At 42.0% G+C, this 24,959-nt stretch overlaps 2 protein-coding genes across 5 annotated transcripts in view; one reads left to right on the top strand and one right to left on the bottom strand.

Moving 5' to 3' along the window:
* Window positions 1-18,398, bottom strand: part of pmpcb (peptidase, mitochondrial processing subunit beta) — a 28,457-nt gene extending 10,059 nt beyond the window's left edge. The window contains exons 1-3 of the mRNA XM_068059255.1: window positions 18,267-18,398; window positions 16,760-16,900; window positions 700-786 (exon numbers count right to left, since the gene is read on the bottom strand). Of these exons, the coding sequence (XP_067915356.1) occupies window positions 700-786; window positions 16,760-16,900; window positions 18,267-18,362 (324 nt within the window). The 5' untranslated portion in view covers window positions 18,363-18,398. The remainder of the gene's footprint in view (window positions 1-699; window positions 787-16,759; window positions 16,901-18,266) is intronic.
* An 807-nt stretch (window positions 18,399-19,205) lies between these two features.
* Window positions 19,206-24,959, top strand: part of napepld (N-acyl phosphatidylethanolamine phospholipase D) — a 50,362-nt gene continuing 44,608 nt past the window's right edge. Inside the window, exons 1-3 of one of the 4 annotated variants that reach the window (XM_068059258.1) lie at window positions 19,763-19,790; window positions 20,550-20,654; window positions 21,811-22,132. In XM_068059258.1, the coding sequence (XP_067915359.1) occupies window positions 21,836-22,132 (297 nt within the window). In that variant the 5' untranslated portion in view covers window positions 19,763-19,790; window positions 20,550-20,654; window positions 21,811-21,835. Of the gene's footprint in view, window positions 19,289-19,762; window positions 19,791-19,814; window positions 20,655-21,810; window positions 22,133-24,959 lie in introns of those variants that run through there. The other 3 variants (XM_068059257.1, XM_068059259.1, XM_068059256.1) reach the window with 3 other exon arrangements.

The following is a 24,959-nucleotide window of genomic DNA, read 5'->3' as shown; positions in this document are numbered from 1 at the left end:
CTGTGGCAATGATGCTATGTTTGACTCTGAACTGAGCTTCCAACTCAACACCTAGTCCATCCCTAAGACTGCCTATGTCCATCTCGAATATATTGTCCTTCTCCAGTCCACAATCCATCTCTGCTGAACCCACAACCATCTCTTTTATCACTTCCAAGCTCAACTTCTTCAATGCTCTCCTCACCAATCTTCCAAGTTCCACTCCACATAAACTCAACTATCCCATAGCATGTCCCACTATTATCCCTGAACATGGTGAATACTACTGCCCTCCCACCCCCAGACCCCCGTCATCAGCACAAACTTTTATACACCCTCACTCCACTCTCCCTCTGCAATCCACTTGAGTCCTAAATTCTTTCTTGCATCTCTGTTCTTCCAACAGTAGTTATTGTATATTCCTTCTTCCTGCCCCATTCCTCACTCAAGAAAATATTAGTGATACAATCTCATCCCTGCACTGATTTTCTTCCCAAATCACTCCAGCTTGCTACAACATCAAAAGCCTCTTTAAAACCTACCCTTTCAGTCTACTCCCTCTAATTCTATTCCCTACTCCTGCTCGGGTCTGACTGTCACTTAATAAAGCTCCTTCAACATTTTGCTACATTAAAAAGGATAGTACAGCAATGAAAGTCGCTACTTTTGAAACATTTTATGAATACAAACTGAAAACACTGTTGGTAGGTTTTGCCTTACTTTGAAAGCCATGTGCTCCAAGAAGTGAGCTGTTCCATTGTTCTTCTCATTTTCATAGCGGCTCCCTGCATCAATCCACAGTCCAACCTAAGAAAGCAACATGTTCTACTTCACAAGGCAGTATGTAAATTTGAATCAAAGCCAAACAATTTCCTCACAGCAATACCTAAAGATAATCTAGGCTCCCCTAAAAAATAACTACACAGCCTTTGTTTGTATTCCTGTTGAAAACCCAGTCCAGATGCATTGGCATCATATCTGTGATGTCAACTCAGCAGTTGCAACATGCAAGTTGACGTTGTAGCTGTGACACAAGTGCATCTCTGGACTTGGTTTTTGATTAAGAAATCAATGGAAAATTGCAAAGGGAAGAGTTGTTCTCAAGTTTGAGAAGATAGCATTCTCTTACTGATTCACCTCCCAAAAATTTGGGAATTTGTCAGTGAAAACTGTTTCATTTATTAAAAAAACAGGATTCCCAGAACTCAGTTACCTAATAGATCAGTTAGCTACACATAGGTAAACCGACAATTGTTGGGGATCATAATATGGGATAACAATTAAAAAAGTATGGCTGGTTACTGGCATCAATAGAACAATAGCGAAAGGAGAGAAAGCAGAGTAAATGGATGCTTATTAGGTTGGCAAGAAAGGCATAGCTAGTGGCTTGATGTGTTGGCAGCTCTCTTTCACCATTTACATGAATGATCTGAACATGGATACAGAAGGATATCAAAATTTGCTGTGGATACTAAATTAGGGAAGATGGCAAACTCCAAGGAAGAAAGGGCCTGTAGAAGTAAATAACAGGGAGATATGTGGCAAATATAATTCTACACTGGTAAATGTGTACTGATATATTCTGGAAAAAATTAAGAGAATGGAAAAATTGCCGGAACACAAAAAACTCAATGGAATAGGAACGTGATACAAGAATACAGATATTTAATAGGTAGACTGTAGATGTAAAAGCTATAAAAATGGCAAATGGAACTCTGCTGCAACACAGATTCACTAAGAAGATACCAGCGATGAGATAATATACTTAGGCAAGAGACTGGTTAGACAATTTTTTTCCATTCAACTTATTAGAATATGAATATTTTAACAAATATCTGCTGAAGCTGTCAGTCACGATATCCAAGAGGAAATTCTATAAATATTGAATGATGCATAGAAATGGAACTAATGTGGATAGCTTCAATAAGAAAGTTCGCATCGACACAATAAGCCAAATTACCTCCTATATGAAAGTATATATGATTGTATATATGGATTAAAGATTGATAAAATTATATACAGTGGAACAGATATAAACGCAAGACAGCAATTTCTGCTTCTGAGTCCCTAGTCCTTAAGGATGCTGTCATCTCCCAAATCCGTGCCCCTTTCCCACAATTCCAGTACGAATCCCTCCAGTCAGGTTTTTGCACTACCACAGTACTGAAATAGCACTTATCAAAGTCACGAAGGTCACCCTGTGACTGTGACCGTGGTAAACTATCCCTCCTCGTCCCCCTTCTTAGCCAAGGAAGGACCAAGAGTGTGAGTGCAATGAAGGTTCACTAGACTGGTTCCTGGGATGAGGGGATTGACCTGCGAGGAGAGATTGAGTAGACTAGGCCTATATTCCCTGGAGTTTAGAAGAATGAAAGGTGATCTAACTGAAACATAAAATTCTTAAGGGACTTGACAGGGAGATGCTGAGAAAATGGTTCCCCTGGCTGGGGAATCTAGAACACAGGGTCATGGTCTCAAAATAAGGGGTTGGCCATTTAGGACTGAGATGGAAAGAAATTTCTTCACTCAAAGATTTGTGAATCTTTGGAATTCACTTCCCCAGAAAGCTGTGGATGTTCAGTTGTTGTGTATATTCAAGACAGAGGTCAACAGATTTTTGGGTACTAAGGGAATTAAGGGATACGGAGTTAGTGTGGGAAGATGGAGTTGAGGTAGGTCAGCCATAATCTTGTTGAATGGGTGAGCAGACTTGAAGGACCAAAAAGCTTATTCCTGTTCCTATTTCCTATGCTCTCGATTTATGCAGCCTTTGACACGTTTGATCACATCCTCCTCGCCTCTGCTCTGTTATCTAACTGGGCGTGACTGCACTTGCCCGGTTCTATTCTTATCTACCCAGTCACAGCAAGAGAATTCTTTGCAATGATTTCACTTCCTGCTCCCACACAGTTACCTCTAGGGCTCCCAAGGATCTATGTGGATGGGCTGCCAATCAAGCGGGCTGCTTTGTCTTGGATGGTGTTGAGCTTCTTGAGTGTTGTTGGAGCTGTACCCATCCAGGCAAGTGGAGAGTATTCTATCATACTCCTGACTTGTGCCTTGGGAAGTCAGGAGGTGAGTTACTCACCGCAGGATTCCTAGCCTCTGACCTGCTCTTGTAGCCAAGGTATTTATATGGCTACTCCAGTTCAGTTTCTGGTCAATGGTAGCTCCTAGGATGTTGAAAGTGGGGGATTCAGTGATGGTAATGCCATTGAATGTCAAGGGACATTGATAGATTAGGTGAATGGGCAAAACATGTGGCAGATGGAAATCAATGTGGTAAAGTGTGAATGTTGGCCTTTATCTTGAGAGCTGGAATACAAAGAGGTGGAAGTTATGTTACAGTTGTACAGAGCTCAGGTTAGACCTTAGTGAGGGTGTGGTGCAGATTCAGCAGAATGATACTGGCACTAAAAGGGCTATATGATGGGACTAGGTGGCACATAATAGACTTGTATTCCCTTAAATATAGAAGATTAAGGGTGATCAAATTGAGGTGTATAAGATGATTAAAGGATTTGATACAATAGATAGAGAAAAAACTGTTCCCTCTGGTGAGAGAGTCCAGAACAAGGGGGCACAACTTTAAAATTAAAGCTAGGCCATTCAGGGGTGATGTCAGAAAGCACTTCTTCACACAAAAGCAATTGGAAATGTGGAACTCTCTCCCCTAAAAAGCTGTTGAAGTCTTGCCAATTGAAAATTTCAAAGCTCCTTGATAGATTTTTGTTACATAAGGGTATTAAAGTTTGCCAGGCAGGTCGAAGGAGTTAAGATACAAATCAACCATGATCTAACTGAATGGCAGAACAGGCTCTAGGAGATGAATGACTTCCTCTTGTTTCTATGTCGTATACCTGGGTTTCAGAAAAGCATTTGACATTGTCCGTTGTAATCATGTAATACATGGCTGTGTATCAGCCTTGGTTCAGTTGGCAACACCCTCAACTCCAAATCACAAGGTTCCAGGTTTAAGTCCGATTCCAGGACTTGAGCACAAAAATCAATGCTGACAATCCACTGCAGTACTGAGGGTTTGCTGCCCTATTGGAGTTGCTGTTTTCGGATGAAATGTTAAACTGAGGCCCCGTCTCTCCATTCAAGTGGGCATCAAAGATCCCATGGCACTATTTCAAAGAACAGCAGGGGAGTTATTTGCAGTGTCCAGGCCAATACTTACCCCTTAAATCAACATCACAAAAACAGATTACTTGGTCATTATCACATTGCTGTTTGTGGGAGCTTGCTGTGCACAAATTGGCTGCTGGGCTTCCAACAGTGACTATACTTCAAAAGTACTTTGTTGGCTGTAAAGCACTTTGAGATGCCCGGTGGTCATGAAAGGTGCCATATAAATGCATGTCTTTCTTTTTACTACTAGATAAAGTCCAAGACAATGGAACAAATAGCAATGTTTTAGACTAGATTAGAAACTGTTGAGCAGCGCCAAGCTGTATCACACAAGGAAGCATCTGGCTTAGGGGTCACCAACAAGTTTATTGTGAGCTACTGGTAGCTTGCGTCGACTTTTGAGTAGCTTGCATAAAGCTCCTGACAGCGCAGTCCGATCGCCCACATCATTCTGCCAGCATTAATCCACGCATGCGCATCTTGACATCGCCGTATACTGATGTCACAACAGGAAGAGCGTGCGGCGAGAGGGGGCCCCAGTCATGAGCGGGGGACCCAGCTGCGAACACCGAGAGAGCGGCGAGCAGGGGGCCCAGTGGCTAGGGAGCAATGACAGTGTTCAAGTGATGAGGGAGCCAACGGCAAGCAGGGGAGTGAGTAGCGAGCAGCAATCCAGCTGCAAACGGCGAGGAAGCTGTGACATGGGGGGTGGAGATGGTGGAAGCAACCCGGGGTTGAGGTGGGGGAGGGCGGCGTGCATGCTGGAGTGGGGACGAAGAGAAGCAACTATAGGTGGAAGGGGTTTGCTTGCCTTTTGTGCCAAATTGAGCAGCGCCATCTTTACTACTGGCAGCTGCCTGAGACGTCACGGCCGTTTCAGTCATTTGCGCACGCACAAGTAGTGCCCCACCTAGTGGTGGCATTGTCAGAAAACGCGTTCTTTTCCATGATCAGAAGCTGCTCTCACGAAAGAAAAGGTTGGCGACCCCTTATCTTTGTGGGTTTTTTTTGATTAGAGATACAGCACTGAAACAGGCCCTTCGGCCCACCGAGTCTGTGCCGACCATCAACCACCCATTTATACTAATCCTACACTAATCCCATATTCCTACCAAACATCCCCACCTGTCCCTATATTTCCCTACCACCTACCTATACCAGTGACAATTTATAATGGCCAATTTACCTATCAACCTGCAAGTCTTTTGGCTTGTGGGAGGAAACCAGAGCACCCGGAGAAAACCCACGCAGACACAGGAAGAACTTGCAAACTCCACACAGGCAGTACCCGGAATCGAACCCGGGTCCCTGGAGCTGCGAGGCTAACCACTGCACCACTGTGCCGCCCTTTGTGCCAGAGGGGTTGGGGACTGCTACTGCTCATAATTTGTTTATATATAGTGATTGTGGGGGGAACCAGGTCAAAATTTGGAAATGATACTAAACAGGGAGTAGTAGCAAATGATCAATATGCACAAGTCCAAAAAGGATCTAGAGAAGCTCGTCCTCAGAGGGAGAAGTCGCGCTATAGCTTGATACAAAGAGGTGTAAATATGAGTTTCAGCAAAAAAGAACTTGCATTCATACAGGATGTTCCAAAACACCAGCCAACGTTTTTGAAGCGTGATTATTATTGTAAGCAATGAGGAAAATTGCCCAGGTATGTCCTGTCCACAAAAAGCAGGTCAAATCCAATCCAGCCAATTACCGTTACAGTCCACTCTCAATCAGCAAAGTGATAGAAGGTGTCGTTGACAGCGCTATCAAGTGGCACCTCCTCACCGTTGACTCAGTTTGGGTTCCACCAGGGGCACTCGGCTCCTGACCTCATTACAGCCTTGGTCCAAACATGGACTAAAGAGCTGAATTCAAGAGAGTGACTGCCCTTGACATCAAGGCAGCATTTGACCAAGGGTGGCATCAAGAAGCTCTATCAAAATTAAAGTCAATGGGAATCAGGGGGAAAACTCTCCCCTGGCTGGAGTCATACCAGCCCATAGGAAGATGGTTGTGATTGTTGGAGGCCAATCATCTCAGCCCTGGGGCATCGCTGCAGGAGTTCCTCAGGGTGGTGTCCAGGCCCAACCATCTTCACCTCCTTCAAATACCTTCCCTCCATCATGAAGGTCAGAAGTAGGGATGTTTGCTGATGACTGCACAGTGTTCAGGACCATTTGCAACTCCTCAGATACTGAAGCAGCTCGTGCCCGCATGCAGCAAAACCTGGACGACATTCAGGCTTGGGTTGAACACTTGTGCCATACAGGTGCCCAGCAATGACCATCTAGCCATGAAATTCAATGGCACTACCATCGCTGAATCCTCCATTGTCAACATCCTGGGGATTACCATTGACCAGAAACTTAACTGGACCAGCTGCGGAAATACAATGGCTACAAAGACAAGTCAGAGGCTGGATATTCTGTGGTAAGTGACTCTCCTGACTTCCCAAAGCCTGTCCCCCATCTACAAGGCACAAGTCAGAAGTGTAATGGAATACTCTTCACTCGCCTGGAAGTCCAACAACACTCCAGAAACTCAACACCATCCAGCACTAAGTAGCTCACTTGATTGGCACCCCATTCATCACCTTGAACATTCACTCACTCCACCACTAGCGCACAGTGTCAGTAGTGTGTACCATTTACAAGATACAGTGCAGCAACTCAACAAAGTTTCTTCAACACCACCTTACAAATCTGCGACCTCTACCACCTAGAAGGACAAGGGCAGCAGACGCATGGGAACACCTCCACCTCCAGGTTCTACTCCAAAACACACACCATCCTGACTTGGAAATGTCTTCATTACTTCATTGGCGCTGGGTCAAAATATTGGGACTCCCTACCTAACAGAATTGTGGGTCGCACACAGACTGCAGCGGTTCAAGTCAGCAGCTCACCAACAGCCTCTCAAAGGCAATCAGGGATTGGGAACAGATGCTGACCTCGCCAGCAATGCCCACATTCCATGAATGAATAAAAAAAAAACTGTGGCAGCCAATTAACATACAGCAAGGTCCCACAAACAGCAATGTGATGATCATTTTTCTAAATGATACTGATTGAGGGATAAATATTGAACAGGACTCCCCAGCTCGTCTTCAAAAAGGGTCATGGGATCTTTTACATCTACTTTTGAAGGAAAGAGGGTCTCAGTTTAACGTCTCATCCAAAAGATGGCACCTCTGATAGTGCAGTATTGTCTCAGTACTGCAAGAGCATCAGCCAAGATTTTGTTCTCAAATCTCTGGAGTGGGACTTGAAACCACAATCTTCTGACTTAGGAGGTGAAAGTGCTATCATTGACCTAAGACTGACCTGAGCAGAAAAAAGGGTTGTGTGAATTATGTACTAAATTAAAATGGGCTTTTAGTGGTCACAACAGGAGAGAGAGAGAGAAAGAGTTTGGAGTTTAGTTGGGTAGAACAATAAAATTATATCTGCTCTTGGTGAGACAAAACTGCACACAATACTCCAAGGCCAGATATGATTTTAAGATAATATCTCGATTTATAAATGGCACCCTAGCTTTACATCACAACATTAGAACTGATTAAATAGTTTTCTCTCCCCTCTGAATCATCTGCTCTCTGAACAGGCTCCAACATCCCAGGAATTTGGAGCTGGGGGATGAGGGAGATAGGGAAAGAGAATCTCTTCAAATAATCCACTACCAACCTCAGCATCGGTGGCAGTCAGACATAGCTACTGTCACGCTGAAATTCTCTCACACAAACCTTTCCTTGTGGAGAGTGCCATGAATGTGCTTCCATCTTTAAATTTTTTGTGGACTTGTGTTTAAAAGACTGTGGAAATACCTGAGGAGATGCTGGACTTTTTTTTCTAAAAAGGGTCACTGGAAGGACACTTGGGACTTTGTTTAAAAACAAACACTTACTGGAAGTCACATGTCTTAAGCTAAGTAAGGAGCCAGAGCCTAATGGATTATGAACTATTTGAAGTTGTTTACAGAGAAGTCACGTACCTAGATTTAAGGTGGTCAGGAGTTGGTTTCGTTTTGGACTGTTTGAACGGTCAGTTGATGTGTATCCTTCTAAGAGAGAAGCCACCCAACTCACCCTGTTCCACCTCTTTGTGAAACCCTGAGAATCCAGTGTGATAGCAGAAGCCACAGATGCAGTAATTCTCCCAAAAAGCCTGCAAGACTACTCCTCGACATCTCCTGAACAGAACTGCTCCAGAAAGATTCAGTGACAGCCGTCTACGTGTACCCGGTCGCCAGACCGAAAGTCACCTGGAATATTTCATATCTTATCCCATTTTTCTTCAAGAGTTAACAAGTATTTGGCCAAAGCATTTTTGTTTTTGTAAAGTAAATCTCTGCAGAGAAAGGTTCTTTATTTTTTCTTTAAATCGGGGGTGGGGAGGGAGTGTGTGCGCGTGAGCACACGGGCGTTGGGTTATTTAGAAGGGAATATATTTATACTTTCATATTTCAACCAGTGTGTTAAAAGCTTTGCATCTTTATTGAATGTCTTGTTTTATAATATATTAATAACTTTGTTGTTTATTAAAGAAACCTGGTTGGTGATCTGAAATGGATAAAGGTATATAATTGGCTATATCCATAACTGGTTGAAATATTTTTAAATATATGTTGTGACCAGTGGAGTAGTGGGACTAGAGGGAGACAGTGCACTCCTCCAACCTCGGTCGTAACAAAAGGAAGAGAAAAGCAAAAGACAAAATACATCCTATAGAGCTTGCAGGCTCAATTATCAAGCAACCCTAATGAACCTATATCAATTTTAACAGATGGCAATTCAACAAGAGCAAAGCTATTTTCTTAAATCTGTGCGCAACATCACAGGAAATGAAGTAATAGATCATTACTACATTAGCCAAAATAGAGAAGGAATGAGGATCCAGGAAAATAAACCAAGGGCAGGAATGCAAAAGACGTTACAGCAGAGCATTTAGAAAAATTCAAGGTCATCAGGCAGAGTCAACATGGATTTGTGAAAGGGAAATCATGTTTAACCAATTTACTGGAATTCTTTGAGGGAGTTACATGTGCTGTGGATAAAGGGGAACCAGTGGATGTATTGTACTTTGATTTCCAGAAGGCATTTGATAAGGTGCCACATCAAAGGTTATTGCAAAAAATAAAAGCTCACGGTGTAGGGGGTAACATATTGGCATGGATAGAAGATTGGCTAGCTAACAGGAAACAGAGAGTCGGCATAAATGGGTAATTTTTTGGTTGGCAAGATGTAAAGAGTGGTGTGTCACAGGGATCAGTTCTGGGGCCTCAACTTTTTACAATTTATATAAATGACTTAGATGAAGGGACCGAAGGTATGGTTGCTAAATTTGCTGATAGGAGAGTAACTTGTGAAGAGGACATAAGGGGGCTACAAAGGAATATAGATAAGTTAAGTGAGTGGGCAAACACCTGGCAAATGGAGTATAATGTGGGAGTGTGAAATTGTTCACTTTGGCAGGAAGAATAAAAAAGAAACATATTATCTAAATGGTGAGAGATTGCAGAGCTCTGAGATGAAGAATCTGGGTGTAATAGTGCACGAATCGCAAAATGTTAGTATGCAGGTACAGCACGTAATTAGGAAAGCTAATAGAATGTTATCATTTATCGTGAGGAGAATTGAATACAAAAGTAGAGAGGTTATGCTTCAGCTATACAGGGCATTGGTGAGACCACATCTGGAGTACTGTGTACAGTACTGGTCTCCTTATTTAGGGAAGGATGTAAATGCATTGGAGGTGGTACAGAGAAGGTTTACTAGACTAATACCTGGAATGGGTGGACTGTCTTACGAGGAAAGATTGGACAGGCTAGGCTTGTATCTGCTGGAATTTAGAAGAGCAAGAGGCGACTTGATTGAAACATGCAAGATCCTGAGGGGTCTTGACAGGGTGGATGTGGAAAAGATGTTTCCCCTTGTGGGAGAATCTAGAAGTAGGGGTCACTGTTTAGAAAAAAAACAGGTCGCCCATTTAAGACAGGGATGAGGAGAAATCTTTTCACTCAGAGGGTTGTGAGTCTTTGGAATTCTCTTCCTCATAAGGCGGTGGAAGCAGAGCCTTTGAATATTTTTAAGGCAGAGGTAGATAGATTCTTGATAAGCAAGGGGGCGGAAAGTTATCGGGATAGGTGGAAATGTGGAGTAATCAGTTCAGCCATGAACATATTAAATGGCGGAGCAGCTTGAAGGGCCGAGTAGCCTACTCCTGCGCCTAATTCGTATGTTCGTATGCAAATAAAATCTTAGTTTCATCAGAAGAAAGACTCAAGCAGATAAATACAGCTTTAAAAGATGGAAAGGCAGAGAGCAAAATCAAGTAAAGTCAAAATGGCAGAGCTCATCGTAAGTAAGACAGGGCTATGTTGAGCCCAAACTTGAAACGCCATTTCAATGGATAATCACTGAACAATTTCAAAATTGTTGTTGATGCTTGCGGAATCTGAGAGAGAGCAAAAAGCTGCCAAAGGCAGATGTGATCCATAAGAATTTGGAAGCTCAGCTGGATCTAGAACATCTTTCCCCCCTTGTAGGTCCTTTGAATCACAGCCACAGGGTAGGGGGCAGTCAGCATGAGCCAGGACAAAGACCTCCAGGCAACCAGAATCTCAGGCAACACAACACACAAACTAAAAAGCAAATATCAAAGCGACAATAATTTTTATATCTCCTTTCTCTTAACATTCTAAAAAAATATTTTACTTATTGTCTTGTTATATTGATTATTTTTAACTATCCAAAGAAATTTGGTGTTGACAGTGATATGCTCACAATGAAATTTATTTTGATCTTAGTGATGATGATGATGATTTGTCCATTGTTGTCGATGATGACAGCCCGTGATTCATCTCCATTTTATACAGGTTGTGGGTTTCCTCATGATTAGAAAGTCTCATTTTTGTGAGAAATCTTTTCCCACACAGAGAACATCAGAGGTCAGATTGATTTAAGGGCTAATCTCTCCTGATTTCCTTTTGGGCCCTCTTCTCTTCAAGCTGGATATGACTTGCTCCCAGCTTTGTCATGCCATCATTTATCATCTTTTGCCAATACAAGCATCACGTGTCAATTAAGATGCCACAAGTGCAGTCTGATTGATAAGGGCGGAAGAGGAGGAGGAGGAGGAAGCCTGATCTCTGTATCGATCGGAGTTCAGATTCACATTCCTATGTTGGGCAAGTGCATCACAGTTCCAGCAGGAGGAGAAGGAAGAGTTTGGATGAAAATAACAAGAATTTACACAGTGCCTTCGATGCAAGAAATGTCCCAAAAGGCTTCACAAATAAATGTAAGTGAGACAGATGCTAAATCAGGAAGGGTCAGATTGGAACAAGTGATTAAGAGGTTTTTTAAAAATTTGAGAGACAGAATGGCTTAAGAAGGGAGTTCCAAAGCGGCAAACTAGATGGCTGAAAGTTTTGTTACTGGTGCTGGGATAAAGGGGGAAATACATGTAGACTTGAGTCAAAGGAATGAAGCATTCAGGATAGGAAACAAAGCCAGAGGAGATTACAGAAATAGGGTGGGGCAAGGCCATGGAGAGATTTACAGACAAGCAAGGAATTTTAAACCTTATGCTTTGGGGGACTTAGGAACCTAGAGGAACAGGAGCAGGCAGGCCAGTTAGCCCCTCAGCCCTGTTCTGTTAATCAATGAGATCACTGCTGATCTGTGACCACCTCCATATACCCGCCTTTGCTGCATATCCCCAAGTAGCTTTGGAGAACAAAGATCTTATCATTTCAGTCTTTAAATTAATAACCTAGCATCAGTTGCATTTGTGGAAGAGAGTTCCAAACTTCCATCACACTTGGGTGAAGAAGTGTTTCCTAATTTCACTCCTGAAAGGTCTGGTTCTAATTTTTTGACTATGCACCACCTCCACCCCTAGTCTCCCCAACCAAAAGAAATGGTTTCTCCCAATTTACCCTACCTGTCTGCCTTAATATCCTGAAAGCTTTGATCAAATCACCCATAACCTCTAAATTCCAGGGAATATGACCCTAGTTAGTGTAATCTCTCCTTTCAGCTTAACCCTTGGAGTCCAGGTAAGATTCTAGTAAACCTACACAGCATTCCCTCCAAGGCCAATATTTCCTTCCTAAGGTGTGGTGCCCAGAACTACTCAAAATACTCCAAGTGTGGTCTAACCAGGCTTTATATAGCTGAAGCATGACTTCTACTCCCCTGTATTCTAGTCCTCTAGATATAAAGGCCAGCATTTCATTCGCCTTTTTAATTATTTTCTGTACCTGTTCATGACATTTTAATGATCCATGTACCTGTACCCTCAAGTCTCCTTCCACTGCCACTGTTTCTAGCTTTTCATCATTTAGAAAGTACGCTGTTCTATCTGTTTTAGGTCCAAAGTGGATGACCTCACAATTTGCTATATTAAAATCCATTTGCCACTGTTTTGCCCATTCACAATCTATCAATACCTTTGCAATTTTACACTTCTTTCTACAGTGCTTACAGTACTGCCTATCTTTGTGTCACTTGTAAATTTGGATACGTGGCATTCTGTCTCATCACCCAAGTCATTAATGAATACAGTAATGAGTTCAGGCCCCAAAACAGATCCTTATGGGACACCAGTCACATCCTGCCAGTTAGAGTTACCTGCCCATCATCCCTACTCTCTGCCTCCTTCCACTCGGCCAATTCCCTAACCAAGTCAGTAATTTGCCTTCAATTCCTTAAGCTTCAAATTTGAACTAACAGTCTTTTATGAGGGACATTATCAAATGTCTTCTGGAAGTCCATGTAAATAACATGCATAAGCATTCCACTGTCCAATACTTTAGTCACCTCTTCAAAAAATTCAGGCAGATGTGTCAGGCATGACCTAACCTTTACAAATCCATGCTGGCTCTCTCTGATCAGCTGAAAATTTAAGGTGTTCAAGCACCATATCCTTAGTTTATATTCTCTAGTAATTTCCTGACAACAGGTGTTAGGCTAACTGGTCTATAATTCCCTGGTTTCCCCATCTCACCTTTCTTAAATAGCAAAGTGACATGCACAATTTCCCAATCTAAACTAACAGTTCCAGAATTGAGAACTTTTGGAAAATTATAGTTAGGGCATCTACTACTTCTTTTAAAACCCTAGGATGGAAACTATCTGGTCCTCAGATCTGTCGCTCTTTAGTGCCATTAATTTCTCCATTACTGTTATTTTGCTTACATTAATTTTGTTGAGAGTGTCTGATTCAATAATATTTTCCTTCGGCTGTCTGATATTCTGACATCTTCCTCTGCTGTAGACTGAAAGTAATTAATCAGCATGTCCTTATTTTCATTGACATCATCGTCATCAGTTTTCAAGGATCCCACAATGCTTCTGACCACCCTCTTTTCCCTAATGCAATTATAATTTTTTTATTCTTTTCCTACTCTCCTTTGTAGCTCTTACTATCTGCCTTGTCAGCCTTCGCTGGTTTGTATTTTTCCCCATTTGCCAGGGATCTGTGCTACTTTTTGCATTTTTGTATACTTTCTCTTTTAGTTTCATGTTGTCTCATACCTCTTTAGTTGCCCATGGCTGTCTTTTTTGGCAAGTAGAGCTCTTGCCCTTTAGGGGTATAAACTGGTTCTGTTATCACATTAAATCCTTTTTGAACACCTTCCACTGTGGCGCAGTGGCTGGCACCGCAGCCTCACAGCTCCAGCGACCCAGGTTCAATTCTGGGTACTGCCTGTGCGGAATTTGCAAGTTCTCCCTGTGACTGCGTGGGTTTTCGCCAGGTGCTCCGGTTTCCTCCCACAGCCAAAGACTTGAAGGTTGATAGGTAAATTGGCCATTATAAATTGCCCCTAGTATAGGTAGGTGGTAGGGGAATTGTGGGGATGTGGTAGGAATATGGGATTAATGTAGGATTAGTATAAATGGGTGGTTGATGGTCGGCACAGACTCGGTGGGCCGAAGGGCCTGTTTCAGTGCTGTATCTAAAATATAAAATATAAAAATAAAATACCTATTAACAGATCTGCCCAGTTTACTGTGGACAGTCTCTGTCTCATTCCATTGAAGTCAGTGTTACCTAAATCTAGAATATTAGTAGCTGTTCCACATTTTCCCCCCCATCAAGCACTAAGCTGAACTCGATCACATTACCACTGCAATGCGTTAGATATTTCCTGCATTAAACTGTTAACTAACTCTGGCTAATTATCATATCTAATATGGCATGTCCCCTTGTTGGTTCTAGGAAATATTGATGCAGAAAACTAACCTGGAGTCACTCAAGAAATTCGCTCCCTTTCGGAGATGTGCTAGTTTGTTTATCCCAGTATAAATGAAAGTTAAAATCCCCCATTAAAACCACTCTGCTTTTGTTATATGCTTGTCGAACCTCTGGGTTTATACAAGCTACCACTTCACAGCTACTACCATGGAACCTATACACAGCTCCCGGTAGTCTTAAATCCTTTTCTAATTTTTAATTCTACCTATAAAGTCTCCACTGCCTGCTTACCTCTTGTTATATCCTCTATCATCATTAAAGTGATTTCATTCTTAATCATCAAAGCTACTCCTCCCCCTCTACCATTTTCCCTATCTTTCCTGTAGACCCTATAACCTGGTATATTTAGTTCCCCTTCCTGGCTATCTTGCAGCTACGTCTCCATAATGGCTATCACGTCATACCCTCCAAGTTGAATTTGCGCCTTCAATTCATTCAACGTGTCCCTTATACTTCATCAGTTTGTATGAAGAATGCTTATTTGGGCACACACCCTAACTTGTCCTTCTGCTCTAATGTTATATTCACGTTTTCAATTTCTCCCCCCTGGTTTAAATACTTTACATCTTTTAGTTTTCCCTTTACATGCAGTGCCTAAAGCACAATTTCTGACTATTAGTCTACTCGCTTCCCTTTTGTTTGCTTTCGAACTTTTATCTATACTAGCTTCTCCAATTACTCCCTCTCTCCACTTACTAGATTAAAATCTTTGAGAGGGTGCAGAGGAGATTTACCAGAAAGATTCTGGAGATGGAGATTTTAGTTACAAGGTTAGGTTGGAAAAGCTGGGGTTGTACTTTCCTGGAACAAAGGAGATTGAGAGGAGATTTGATAGATGTGTACAAAATTATGACAGGTTTAGATAAGTTAGACAAGGAAAAACTGTTCCCATTAACTGATGGTACAAGGACTAGAACACAGATTGAAGTTATTCAAACAGGAGGAAGAACTTTTTTTTTTTAAACAAGTGTGGTAATGACTTGGAACGGGCTGACCACGAGGGTGGCGGAAGCAGAGACAATCAATGATCTCAAGCGGAAACTGGATGGGCACTTGAAGGAAATAAACATGCAGGGCTACGGGGATCGAGCAGGGAAGTGGGACAGACTGGATTGCTCCGCGGAGAGCCGGCATGGACTCGATGGGCTGAATGGCCTCCTTCTATCCCGTATATGACTCTATGGCTAAGTCCTTGGGACCCTCCTATTTATCCTTTCCCTAGGACCCTGGCCCCAGCCTGGTTCAGGTGGAGCCCGTCCCAATGGTACAATTCCTTTCTGTCCCAGTACTTGTGCCAGTGTCCCATGAAACGGAGCCCCTCTTTCCCACACCCCTCCTTCAGCCATGTGTTCACCTGCTTAATCTTCTTATCCCTATGCCAATTTGCACATGGTTTGCATAATAATCCAGAAATTATAACCTTTGAGGTTCAGTCCTTAATTTAGCTCCTAGTTCCTGGTACTTCCCAAACAGGACCTCTTGCCTACTCTTTCCTATGCTGTTGGTCTCAACATGAACCACAACGACTGGATCCTCCCCTCCATATCTATTCAAGCCTGTTCAATATGTCCCTCACCCTGGTACTAGGTAGGCAACAAATCATGCAGCTTTTCGATCCTGCTTACAAAGGATGCCAGTTGTCCCCCTAATTACTGAATTACCTACGACTACCATATTTGGCTTCCCCTCCTCCTTCCTCCAGCACATCCCCACCTTTGGACAGCCTCCTGCTCCAAAGTGCCAATGTCTGCATTTTGGCTGTCCTTTGAACAGTCTTTATCCTCACAGGTAGCAAGTACATTGCACCTGTTGAATAGATCAGTTTCTGTGGCTCCTTGTTTTCTACCTCATCTGGTTTTCCTTACTCTGCATTTTATTGGTCCAGAACCAGGGGCCACAGTCTCAGAAAAAGGGGCATGTCGTTTGGGACTGAGATGAGGAGGAATTTCTTCACTTAGAGGGTGTGAATCTTTGGAATTCTCTGCCCCAGAGGGTGGTGGAAGCTCAGTTTTAACAGCACAAAGGATTTGAGATCTTGGATCTGGGTCTACAGATAATATAATATAAACTGGAACTTTTGAATGTAATTATTTAGTATTTATTCAATGTGCTCAATGTACTATTCTTTTTGGCAAAATTATGCCAATTATTTGGCTTTAGGTGCTGGATCATTTATATATTTTTTTAACCCTGTTGCTAGGTGATCTGTGGGTCCCAAGGTACACCAACCAAATAGCCACTGGGAAAAGATTTGTACATCCTTAATATAGATAATACAAGGTAGAAACTGGTATACACTATCTGTCTATTAAATCTCTGGTTACTATAATACACACACAAGAATTAAGCAAGTGACAAATACAAAGTGCACAAATCAGCTTAGTACTCACTGTACATGTCGGAAGACCAGAGTCTTCAGATGTCACTCGTAGTCCATTTTCCAGAACAGTAACTTTTGTTTCTGGAATATTCAGAACGTGTGCAGCTGTTGCTTGCGTGGCCTGGAATCGGTTCCAGTTGTGTAGGATGGGCTAAAAGAATAAGGCATAAACATCTTATGATAATTTGTAAAGAGGCAATATAATTTTAGAAAAAAATACAATTGCAAGATTTGTAATTGATAATTTCTCAAATTATTAATACACGTGGTGTCTGTAAAGTCCATTCTTCAAGCCTGCCATCAACTTCTACACAGTCGTTCAATACATGCATAAACCTAACTGAACCTCATATTTGCTGTTATCGCTAGTTAAAAACAAATCAAAAACGATTCTGCATTTCTAAACTCTTTACTACTACAGGAAACTGAGTTGCTTTTAATTCAACCAGTCATTCCATTACTGTGGCCTACAAGAAATATTTAATTAAATTTGCAATTCACATTTTTTTCTTCCTTGCTAACTTGTCAAAATGCAGCTGTTCACATGTTGAGTTTTCCTAATAAGCTTTACATATTGGGAAGGGTATCAGATTTCTCCTTTTTGCCAACATAGCCACATCAAACATTAGATTTAGATGTACCTACCATATTACAGTTTTGTAGACAATGCTAACTCACCATGCTACTGCTTAACAGAGTTTGAAAGAGATCATTTACCTAACAGCAGGACCACAGTCCAACTATGTGAACTGTGACTTGATTTGTACTTGCCAGAGACAAAGACTGAGGCAGTCACAGATGATGAAGAACTTATATTTCTACAGGACCTTCACAACCTCAAGAGGTCTTAAAAGCGTTAAATGAAGTGTAATGGAGAGGACCCAATTTGCGCACAGTATGGTCACACAAACAGTAATGAAATAAATGACCAGATAATTAGCCAGGACGCTGGAAGAACTCTTCTGCTCATCTTCGAAACATGCCGTTGGATTCACCTGAGGAGGTCGATTAACATCGCATCCAAAAGACGGCACCTCCTACAGTGTAGCACTCCCACACTACTGCCTTGGCCTGTCAGCCGAGATTTTGTGCTCAAATCAATGGAATGGAGTTTGAACCCACAATCTCCTGACTCAGAATCGAGAACACGACCATGGTTGTCTCACCCCCACGTCTTTACAGTCCTTATAATCGAGACACAAAATAAAATATTCAAAACAAAGGTGGTGTCAAACTACAATTAATCTACAATTTCAGCTCTGTCATTATTACCTTACCGTGTCACTGTAACAGCCCGTTACCCGGCCAACCGGTGATACGGACCTGAAATATGATTGTGGCACTAACAACCAAACAATCCCATTCTCCTTGATAAAACGATCATTAAAACACAGCCTAGCCTTGGGTCGGTCACATTAACCATACTTATCCTGCATTTTCCCGGTCCCGCTCCAAATCTCCGGCTTAATTGTAAAAGCAGCTTCCCATCTCCAGCAACTGAGCTAATCGGCTCTGACCTGCAGATTACCCACCAGCCGCCTGCAAATGACCCAACTCCTCCCGAGAAGCTTCTGTCCAACGATACCAGTCAATCGCTGCAAGCACACCGCCATCTTACCGCCGCCAACTGAGCATGCGCGCGTAACGGAAGCCGTGCGTTTTACGTCACCAGCAGGTTGCCACGCACAGGCTGTTCCAATGGATACAAGGACGCCGTCATGGATGAACAGCCCTGCTTGGGAGCTCCGAGTTGCAGCGCCCTGAAGTGGTTCCACGTGAAATATCAAATTAAATAATTATTGCATTCTGATAGCATTGATTCAAATACTGACGTTTAAAGTAAACAAAAGTTTTGCAACGTTTTATGTGATTTTAAGTGTCAGGGCTGCATACTTTTTTATTTATTACAGAAACTATAAATTTGCAACACAAAATGTACCCAAGCACGAGATATTGCCACAGATCTAATAAAGTTTTAAAAAAATCTTATCCAAGGAGCATATGGAAACAGCCTATAGAAAAATAATCCATCATCATTTTAAAAGAGAATGTTGGACTTGGGGGAGAATCTCAAAGCCATTCAAAACAGGGCAGCAGAATTGGCTGTGCAGAATTCTAACCTAACCACTGGCCACACTAAACAATGTAACCACAGGACAGGAGCTGCTACCTGGCTTGTGGTTGCCTTTATTCCAGGAATTGTTGGGTGCAGCACAAGTGGCTGGTAGTTTCCAATTATCTGCAGGAGCACCTTTGATCTTGGGAAATTTGCGGATTGTCGTCATTTCACTGGCATCTCGTCGTTATGAAGTTAACATGATTTTTAAGATGGATCTGGAGAACGTGTCGAGGCTTGCGATGGGAGAGACGATAGTCAGAGGGCTAGGATTGCGTGCCGAGAGATCTGTCGGCCTCTCTCGGCTGCCTGTGTCACAGCAGCGGGTAAAGTGGGGAGTTTCATCCACGGATACTCGGTGAGGTGCGGCCAGAGTGAGCCAGGAGGCGGACTGGCAGAGGCGAAGTCCCACTGCCACCCCAGGTGAATCTCTAACCTTCAGCTCCTTTTAACTGATCGGATCCATATTTCGTGGCAATGTTGACGGCACCAATTCTTACCCTAAATGCTGTTTGTTTAGTTTCAGAAATGATCTCTCTCCCCTCCCCTCCCCCTTTTTTATTGCAGCGGCCTCAGAGAATTCTGCAGTCTTCGAATCGCATGGATCCTGTAATAAGTGAATTTTCAAAAAGTACCGAAATCTTTAATTGCTAAACACCTTTTCTTTGATGGATTTCTTTTTACAACTTTTGGACGCGTTTTCAGTGTTGCTCCAAACTTGCAAAGTTTAGATAATTTTATCCTGTGCAACTGAATCAGCCCTAGATTTTGGTGCTAATCCCTGTCAAGGTTTTGACACCGTGTGCAACCTTTTGGGAGGAGTTTCAACAAAGGAAATTACTGTAATTGAGGCTTTTTGTGAGTAATCTGACCAACAGCCGGACTGATCCAAGTACCGCACTGACTTGAAGAATCACTAAAGAAAGTTTGTTTTAAAATCGGAACGATCTAAAATTCAAATCGGACTTTGTGTTTCTTTATATAATCGAATCCTTTCCATTTCCATTGGTTTTGCCGGAGTGGCTGCAGCCAGTCGGTAGTGCACAACTTTACCAAAAATAGAGGTGCAGAGACAGAGGGGTGGGGGAAGTTCAGTCATGCCCCGGAGAGGCTAGGACGGAGCTTGTAGAGACAGTGCGTTCACTCGTTCTTTTATTGAAATTATATTTTAATTTTCACCTTTTATTTGAATTTGGCACTAACTACTTTTACATCGAACACAATCAGCAATAACCGTGTTTTTGAAAAAAAGTAAAAAAGATGATTGGCATTTTTCTCCTTAGTAATTCTTCTTTGTCCATCTCCATTTTCGCAGGCGTTTCTGCTATTTCCGATCCAATGGCAAACTTTGCATAAGTCTGACCGATTGCATATGGAAACTCATTAAGGAAAGGGTTGAAAAAAAACTTAGTCTTGTTTCGCAACTAGTGAGTAGTTGTTAAAATGTCAAACCAGAGTTGCAGAAGCTCACAACTCAAAAAAAAAACGATCGTTTTGTAGCTGCTGTTTTAAAGCTACTTCAGCAAGCCTGAAAGCAAATGATAGCGAGTCATTTGGGGTAGTTTACTTTGGTGCAGTTGTTTATTTTAATGGTGGTTGTTAGATCCAGAAAGAATCTCCCTTTGTGCCTCTGGCAGAGTACTTTTCAGCAATTTGACTCAAGCGCTGAATGGTTGGTTTGCAGGATAATAAGGCGATCACGTGTTGGAGCTGGGCTGAGGCTGACATCAGATTCCGACTTGTTCCTCTGTCACATCATCTGCGGGCGGGAACAAGGGGAAAATCTACAGTAAGTGGATAAAGTGGGTGATTACGGCGCTGCCCCCTGGGTCAGTTCCAACACACAACAACACATCATTATCATTCAGCAAGGTTCACAATGTTTTCTCTTTCTTTTCTGTCTTCTGTCTTCGCTTCTCTGCTGCTTTTGGAGCTAACAGTTCTATTTTCTCTAGATGCAACGACGTAAGCTGAGAAACTATTCCTAGCCTTTGCGGTGAACTTTAATGTTATTAATGTTCGGTGGGGTTAAGTGTGTAGCGCGATAATTCACCGGGTATTTTTTAATATAGAGAGAGTAACATCACACGAGTGTTCCTTTTAACCAATCGGAAAGTTTGTGTATGTATTTTTATAGCTTCACGTTGTTAATGGCATTAACGTTATCTACAGCGTGGTGTCGTGGGTTAGCACCAGGACGCTGCTTCAGGAGGGATTCTGTATGTTCATGAAGATCTGCTCGATAATGGTCCTTAGGATATCTCACTATTACATTCGTGCTACTGACAAATTAAAGAGCGTTTTTATTACAAAAAAATCTGTTTAAAATTGGCCGGTTGATCAAGCGACTCTTGATCGCTCATCTTCTAGGCTGTTGTAAAGCTGGAGTTGCCAAGGAAGCTAACTGCAGTGTCATTTAAAGTGCAGTTCTTGGTCGATCAGTATTGGTGGAATGTGATGCGCAGCTGCTGGACCGAGTTATACTACTGACTGCCTCAGTTGCAGTTCCCACTGAGAGGCATGGACTAGAGGGCTAAATTTTAATTTTAGGAGAACGTGGCTAGGAGTGTTCGTTTTAATTTCCAGAAAGAAATAAATTTATCCAGCTCCCTGGCCGTCTTTAAAATGCACCAGGTTGCAAGATGCAAGCTTTAAAGTGTTGTTACATAGCTTCCTGCTGGGAGTTTCTCATCATTTGGCATGAGTGCACCAGTTAGATTGAGATCTGACTTTAACCTCGGAGTTCTGCTGCCATTGACATCAGTTTGTATCTGAAACTACACATAGACCTGAAATTGGCAAGTAATGGTTAGATCATTATTTGGATAACATAAAGAAATGTGAAGCTTGGTTTTGTACTTTGCAGACATTTCAATGTATGTTTATAGAAGTTTTAGGAGTCTTGAACTACATTCTTAGGAATTATTATGTATCCACGTTTTTAGATTGCACTGCCGAGCTGAAGGAAACATGGATGTGAAGCTTGAAGAACAGGTTCCTATTTCCAGCAGTCATTATCCAAAGGAAGCTGTGAAGAAACGACCGGGAAATGTGAGCCGAGACGTAAGGGGGAGCTCATCATCCCGATCCTCCAGGAAAAGCTTCAGATTGGATTACCGTCTGGAAGAGGATGTAACAAAGTCCAAGAAAGGAAAAGACGGCAGGTTTGTCAATCCCTGGCCAACCTGGAGTGCCCTTGCTTTCACCAACGTGCTGAAGTTTGCTGTGATGGAGAAGGACCACACCAACATCCCAAGTTCAAAAGCGGTGAGTGGTTTGACCAAATCTAAGGTCGTAGGTATTTCAGCTGTTCATTATTCATATATGATTTATTCATCATTTATATTATTATTTGCATTGTATCTTCAATGAATGATCATTTGAAACAATTAGGTGCAGCAATATAAAGCAGCATTTCAGTAATTTATTTACATAATTAATGCCTACTTATGAAATATAATTTTTATTTCAAGGAGTAAGATACTGTCCTTAAAAGTGAAAATGTTAAAAAAAATGTAGTTTATATGGTAGCCTGGTGGAACTGATTATTAGAGTTCTAACACTTTGTTGCCACAGAGTAGGAGGTGGGGGCTGGTTTGATCCATCTGCTCTGCACAGTTCCTAGTCTGGGTAATAGAAGAGAAATCAAAGCTCAGTGGTTTGGTGCTGCCAAGCTGAGTTTTAAAAACTTGCAGATCATAGGAGGAAATGAAGATTGAGGGAGGTAAGGGGTTCCAGATTTGAATTGATGAAAAAGACTGAGTTATAGTCAGCAGCAGAGTGTGAAGAGAGCAGGAAGCATGTGTAAGTTAATGCATTGGAGCTTAGGAGGAAAGAAGAAAGTTCAAAGAAGCAATAGCCATATCAGTATAGATAACAATGAAAAATGACAAGAATGCTAGTCATGGGAGGAGATAGGTTGGAGGCTAGAGTGAGAGGAGGATCATCAAATACTTTACCCTTAATTACTAAATCAGATCTGTATTACTCTGTACAGCTTTTTTGTTCAGTAAGTGAATAGCTGTGAATCTGTGAGTAATTTTCTCTTTAAAAAAATGTTTGTAACAGTTTCCAGTTCAAACCTACAATGTGTAAATTCATATCTTTGGATTGGTGGTTTACCTAAAACTAAACTACCCTTTCAGGTTATGCTACATACAATGAGTCTTGCTGATTTGCAGGTCAATGTAAAGTTGCAATAAAAACAAGAAATGCTGGAAATACTCAGCAGATCTGGCAGCATCTGTGGAGAGAGACAGTGACCGTTCATCAGAACTGAGTCTCCTCCCGTGACTAGCATTCTTGTCATTTTTCTTTGTTATCTATACTGGTATGGTTATTGCTGCCAGACCTGCTGAGCATTTCCAGCATTTCTTGTTTTTATTTCAGATTTCCAGCATCCACAGTATTTTGCTTTTATTTTAATGTAAAGTTGCAGTTTTTATTTTAAGGTCACTGATCTGAAATGTTAACTCTGCTTCTCTCTCCACAGATGCTGCCAGACCTGCTGAGTATTTCCAGCATTTTTTGTTTTTATTTCAGATTTCCAGCATCTGCAGTATTTTGCTTTTATATTATTGCAGTTTATTTTTGGCTGAAATAGTTTAAACCAGGAATAAGAAATTAGTATTACCTTAGTGGTCAGTATTAGGTGTATTTGTTTCTTGAGCTGAACCATTGGTGCTTGAAGCACTGCATACTACCTGTACCAGTGAAACATATTCTTTAGCTTCAGTGTTCAGGTCATACATAATTTCACTTTTGAACCAGAAGAAAGGTTAGAGTAGCTGACCTTGAGAGCAAGCAAGGCACCAGGGACCCCTAGAAAGATTAAGGTCAATGGGGTCAAGTAGAAATCCGTCCAGTAGCTGGAGTTCTACCTGACGGAAAGGAATTTGATCATGTTTCTGGGAAGTCAGCCATTGCAGTCACAGGATCTCACTGCAGAGTTCCTCCAGCCAGTCATCTTTAGCTGCTTCATCAATGACCTTATCGCCATCTTAACATCAGAAGTAGGGCAAATCGCTGATGACTAGTGTTCAGCTCCATTCATTGGTCCCCTGATAATGAAGCAGCCCATGCCAGTCTACAGCAAAACCTGGACAACATCCAGGCTTGGGCTGATAATTGGTAGGTAGCATTTGTGCCATATAATTGCCAGGTAATAAAATCTCCAGCAAGAAAATACTAAATCACCTCCACTCACCTTCAACATCACCACCATCACTGAGTCCCCTGTCATCAACATCTTGGGGATCACCATTGACCTACAGCTTTAACTCTACCAGCCATATCAATAATGTGGCTACAAGAATAGGACAGAGGCTGGGTTGTCTGCATTGAGTGGTTAATTTCCTCATCCCTAAAATACTCTTTCCCATCTACAAGGTTCAAGTCAGAAGTGTGAAAGAATATTCACTACTTGCCTGGATGTGTGTAGCTACAACAACACTGAAGAAGCTCAATGCCATTTAGGGTGAAGCAGTCCAGTTGATCAGTGCTCCTACCACTGAACTCAATATCCACCCTCTCCACCACCAGCACATTGCATTGCAGCAACCAGCCAAGCTTACATTAACAACAATTCCCAGTCCCGTAATCTGTTTCACCAAGAAAGACAAAAAGCACGAAGATCATGGGAGTACCAACACCTCCAACCTCCTCTCCAAGTCACAAACCTTCCGACTTGGACATAAACTTCCATTCCTTCATTGTGGCTGCATCAGTATCCTGGAATTCCCTCGTCTCCTGACGTGGTTGAATCCTTATTTGGGTACAGCTCCACAAGTACCAGTTATTGCCCAATACCATTCCTAATGTACTGTTATTCACGTATGGACTTTGACCAGTAAGTACTGGTAGGTTATTTAATAGGGAAATAGAAAAATTAAGGAACATTCCTAAAGTTTACTTGCAGCAGTGACCACCCTAATGATCCAATTTGTGATTTGGATGCCAACTTGAATGAAGCATCCACCTGTCTAAAGACTATCAAAAGTCACCTTCAGAGGTGATTATTATGGATGACTTTTGCTGCACTGCATTTCTGTAAAAAATGTTCATTTGACAACAATTTGTACAAACAAGCTATCGA

This window comes from Heterodontus francisci, chromosome 27 (assembly GCF_036365525.1).
Source record: "Heterodontus francisci isolate sHetFra1 chromosome 27, sHetFra1.hap1, whole genome shotgun sequence".
In the NCBI taxonomy this organism is placed as follows: Eukaryota; Metazoa; Chordata; class Chondrichthyes; order Heterodontiformes; family Heterodontidae; genus Heterodontus; species Heterodontus francisci.
The sequence above is the reverse complement of the archived record's forward strand: the minus strand, read 5'-3'. Positions and strand labels throughout refer to the sequence as shown.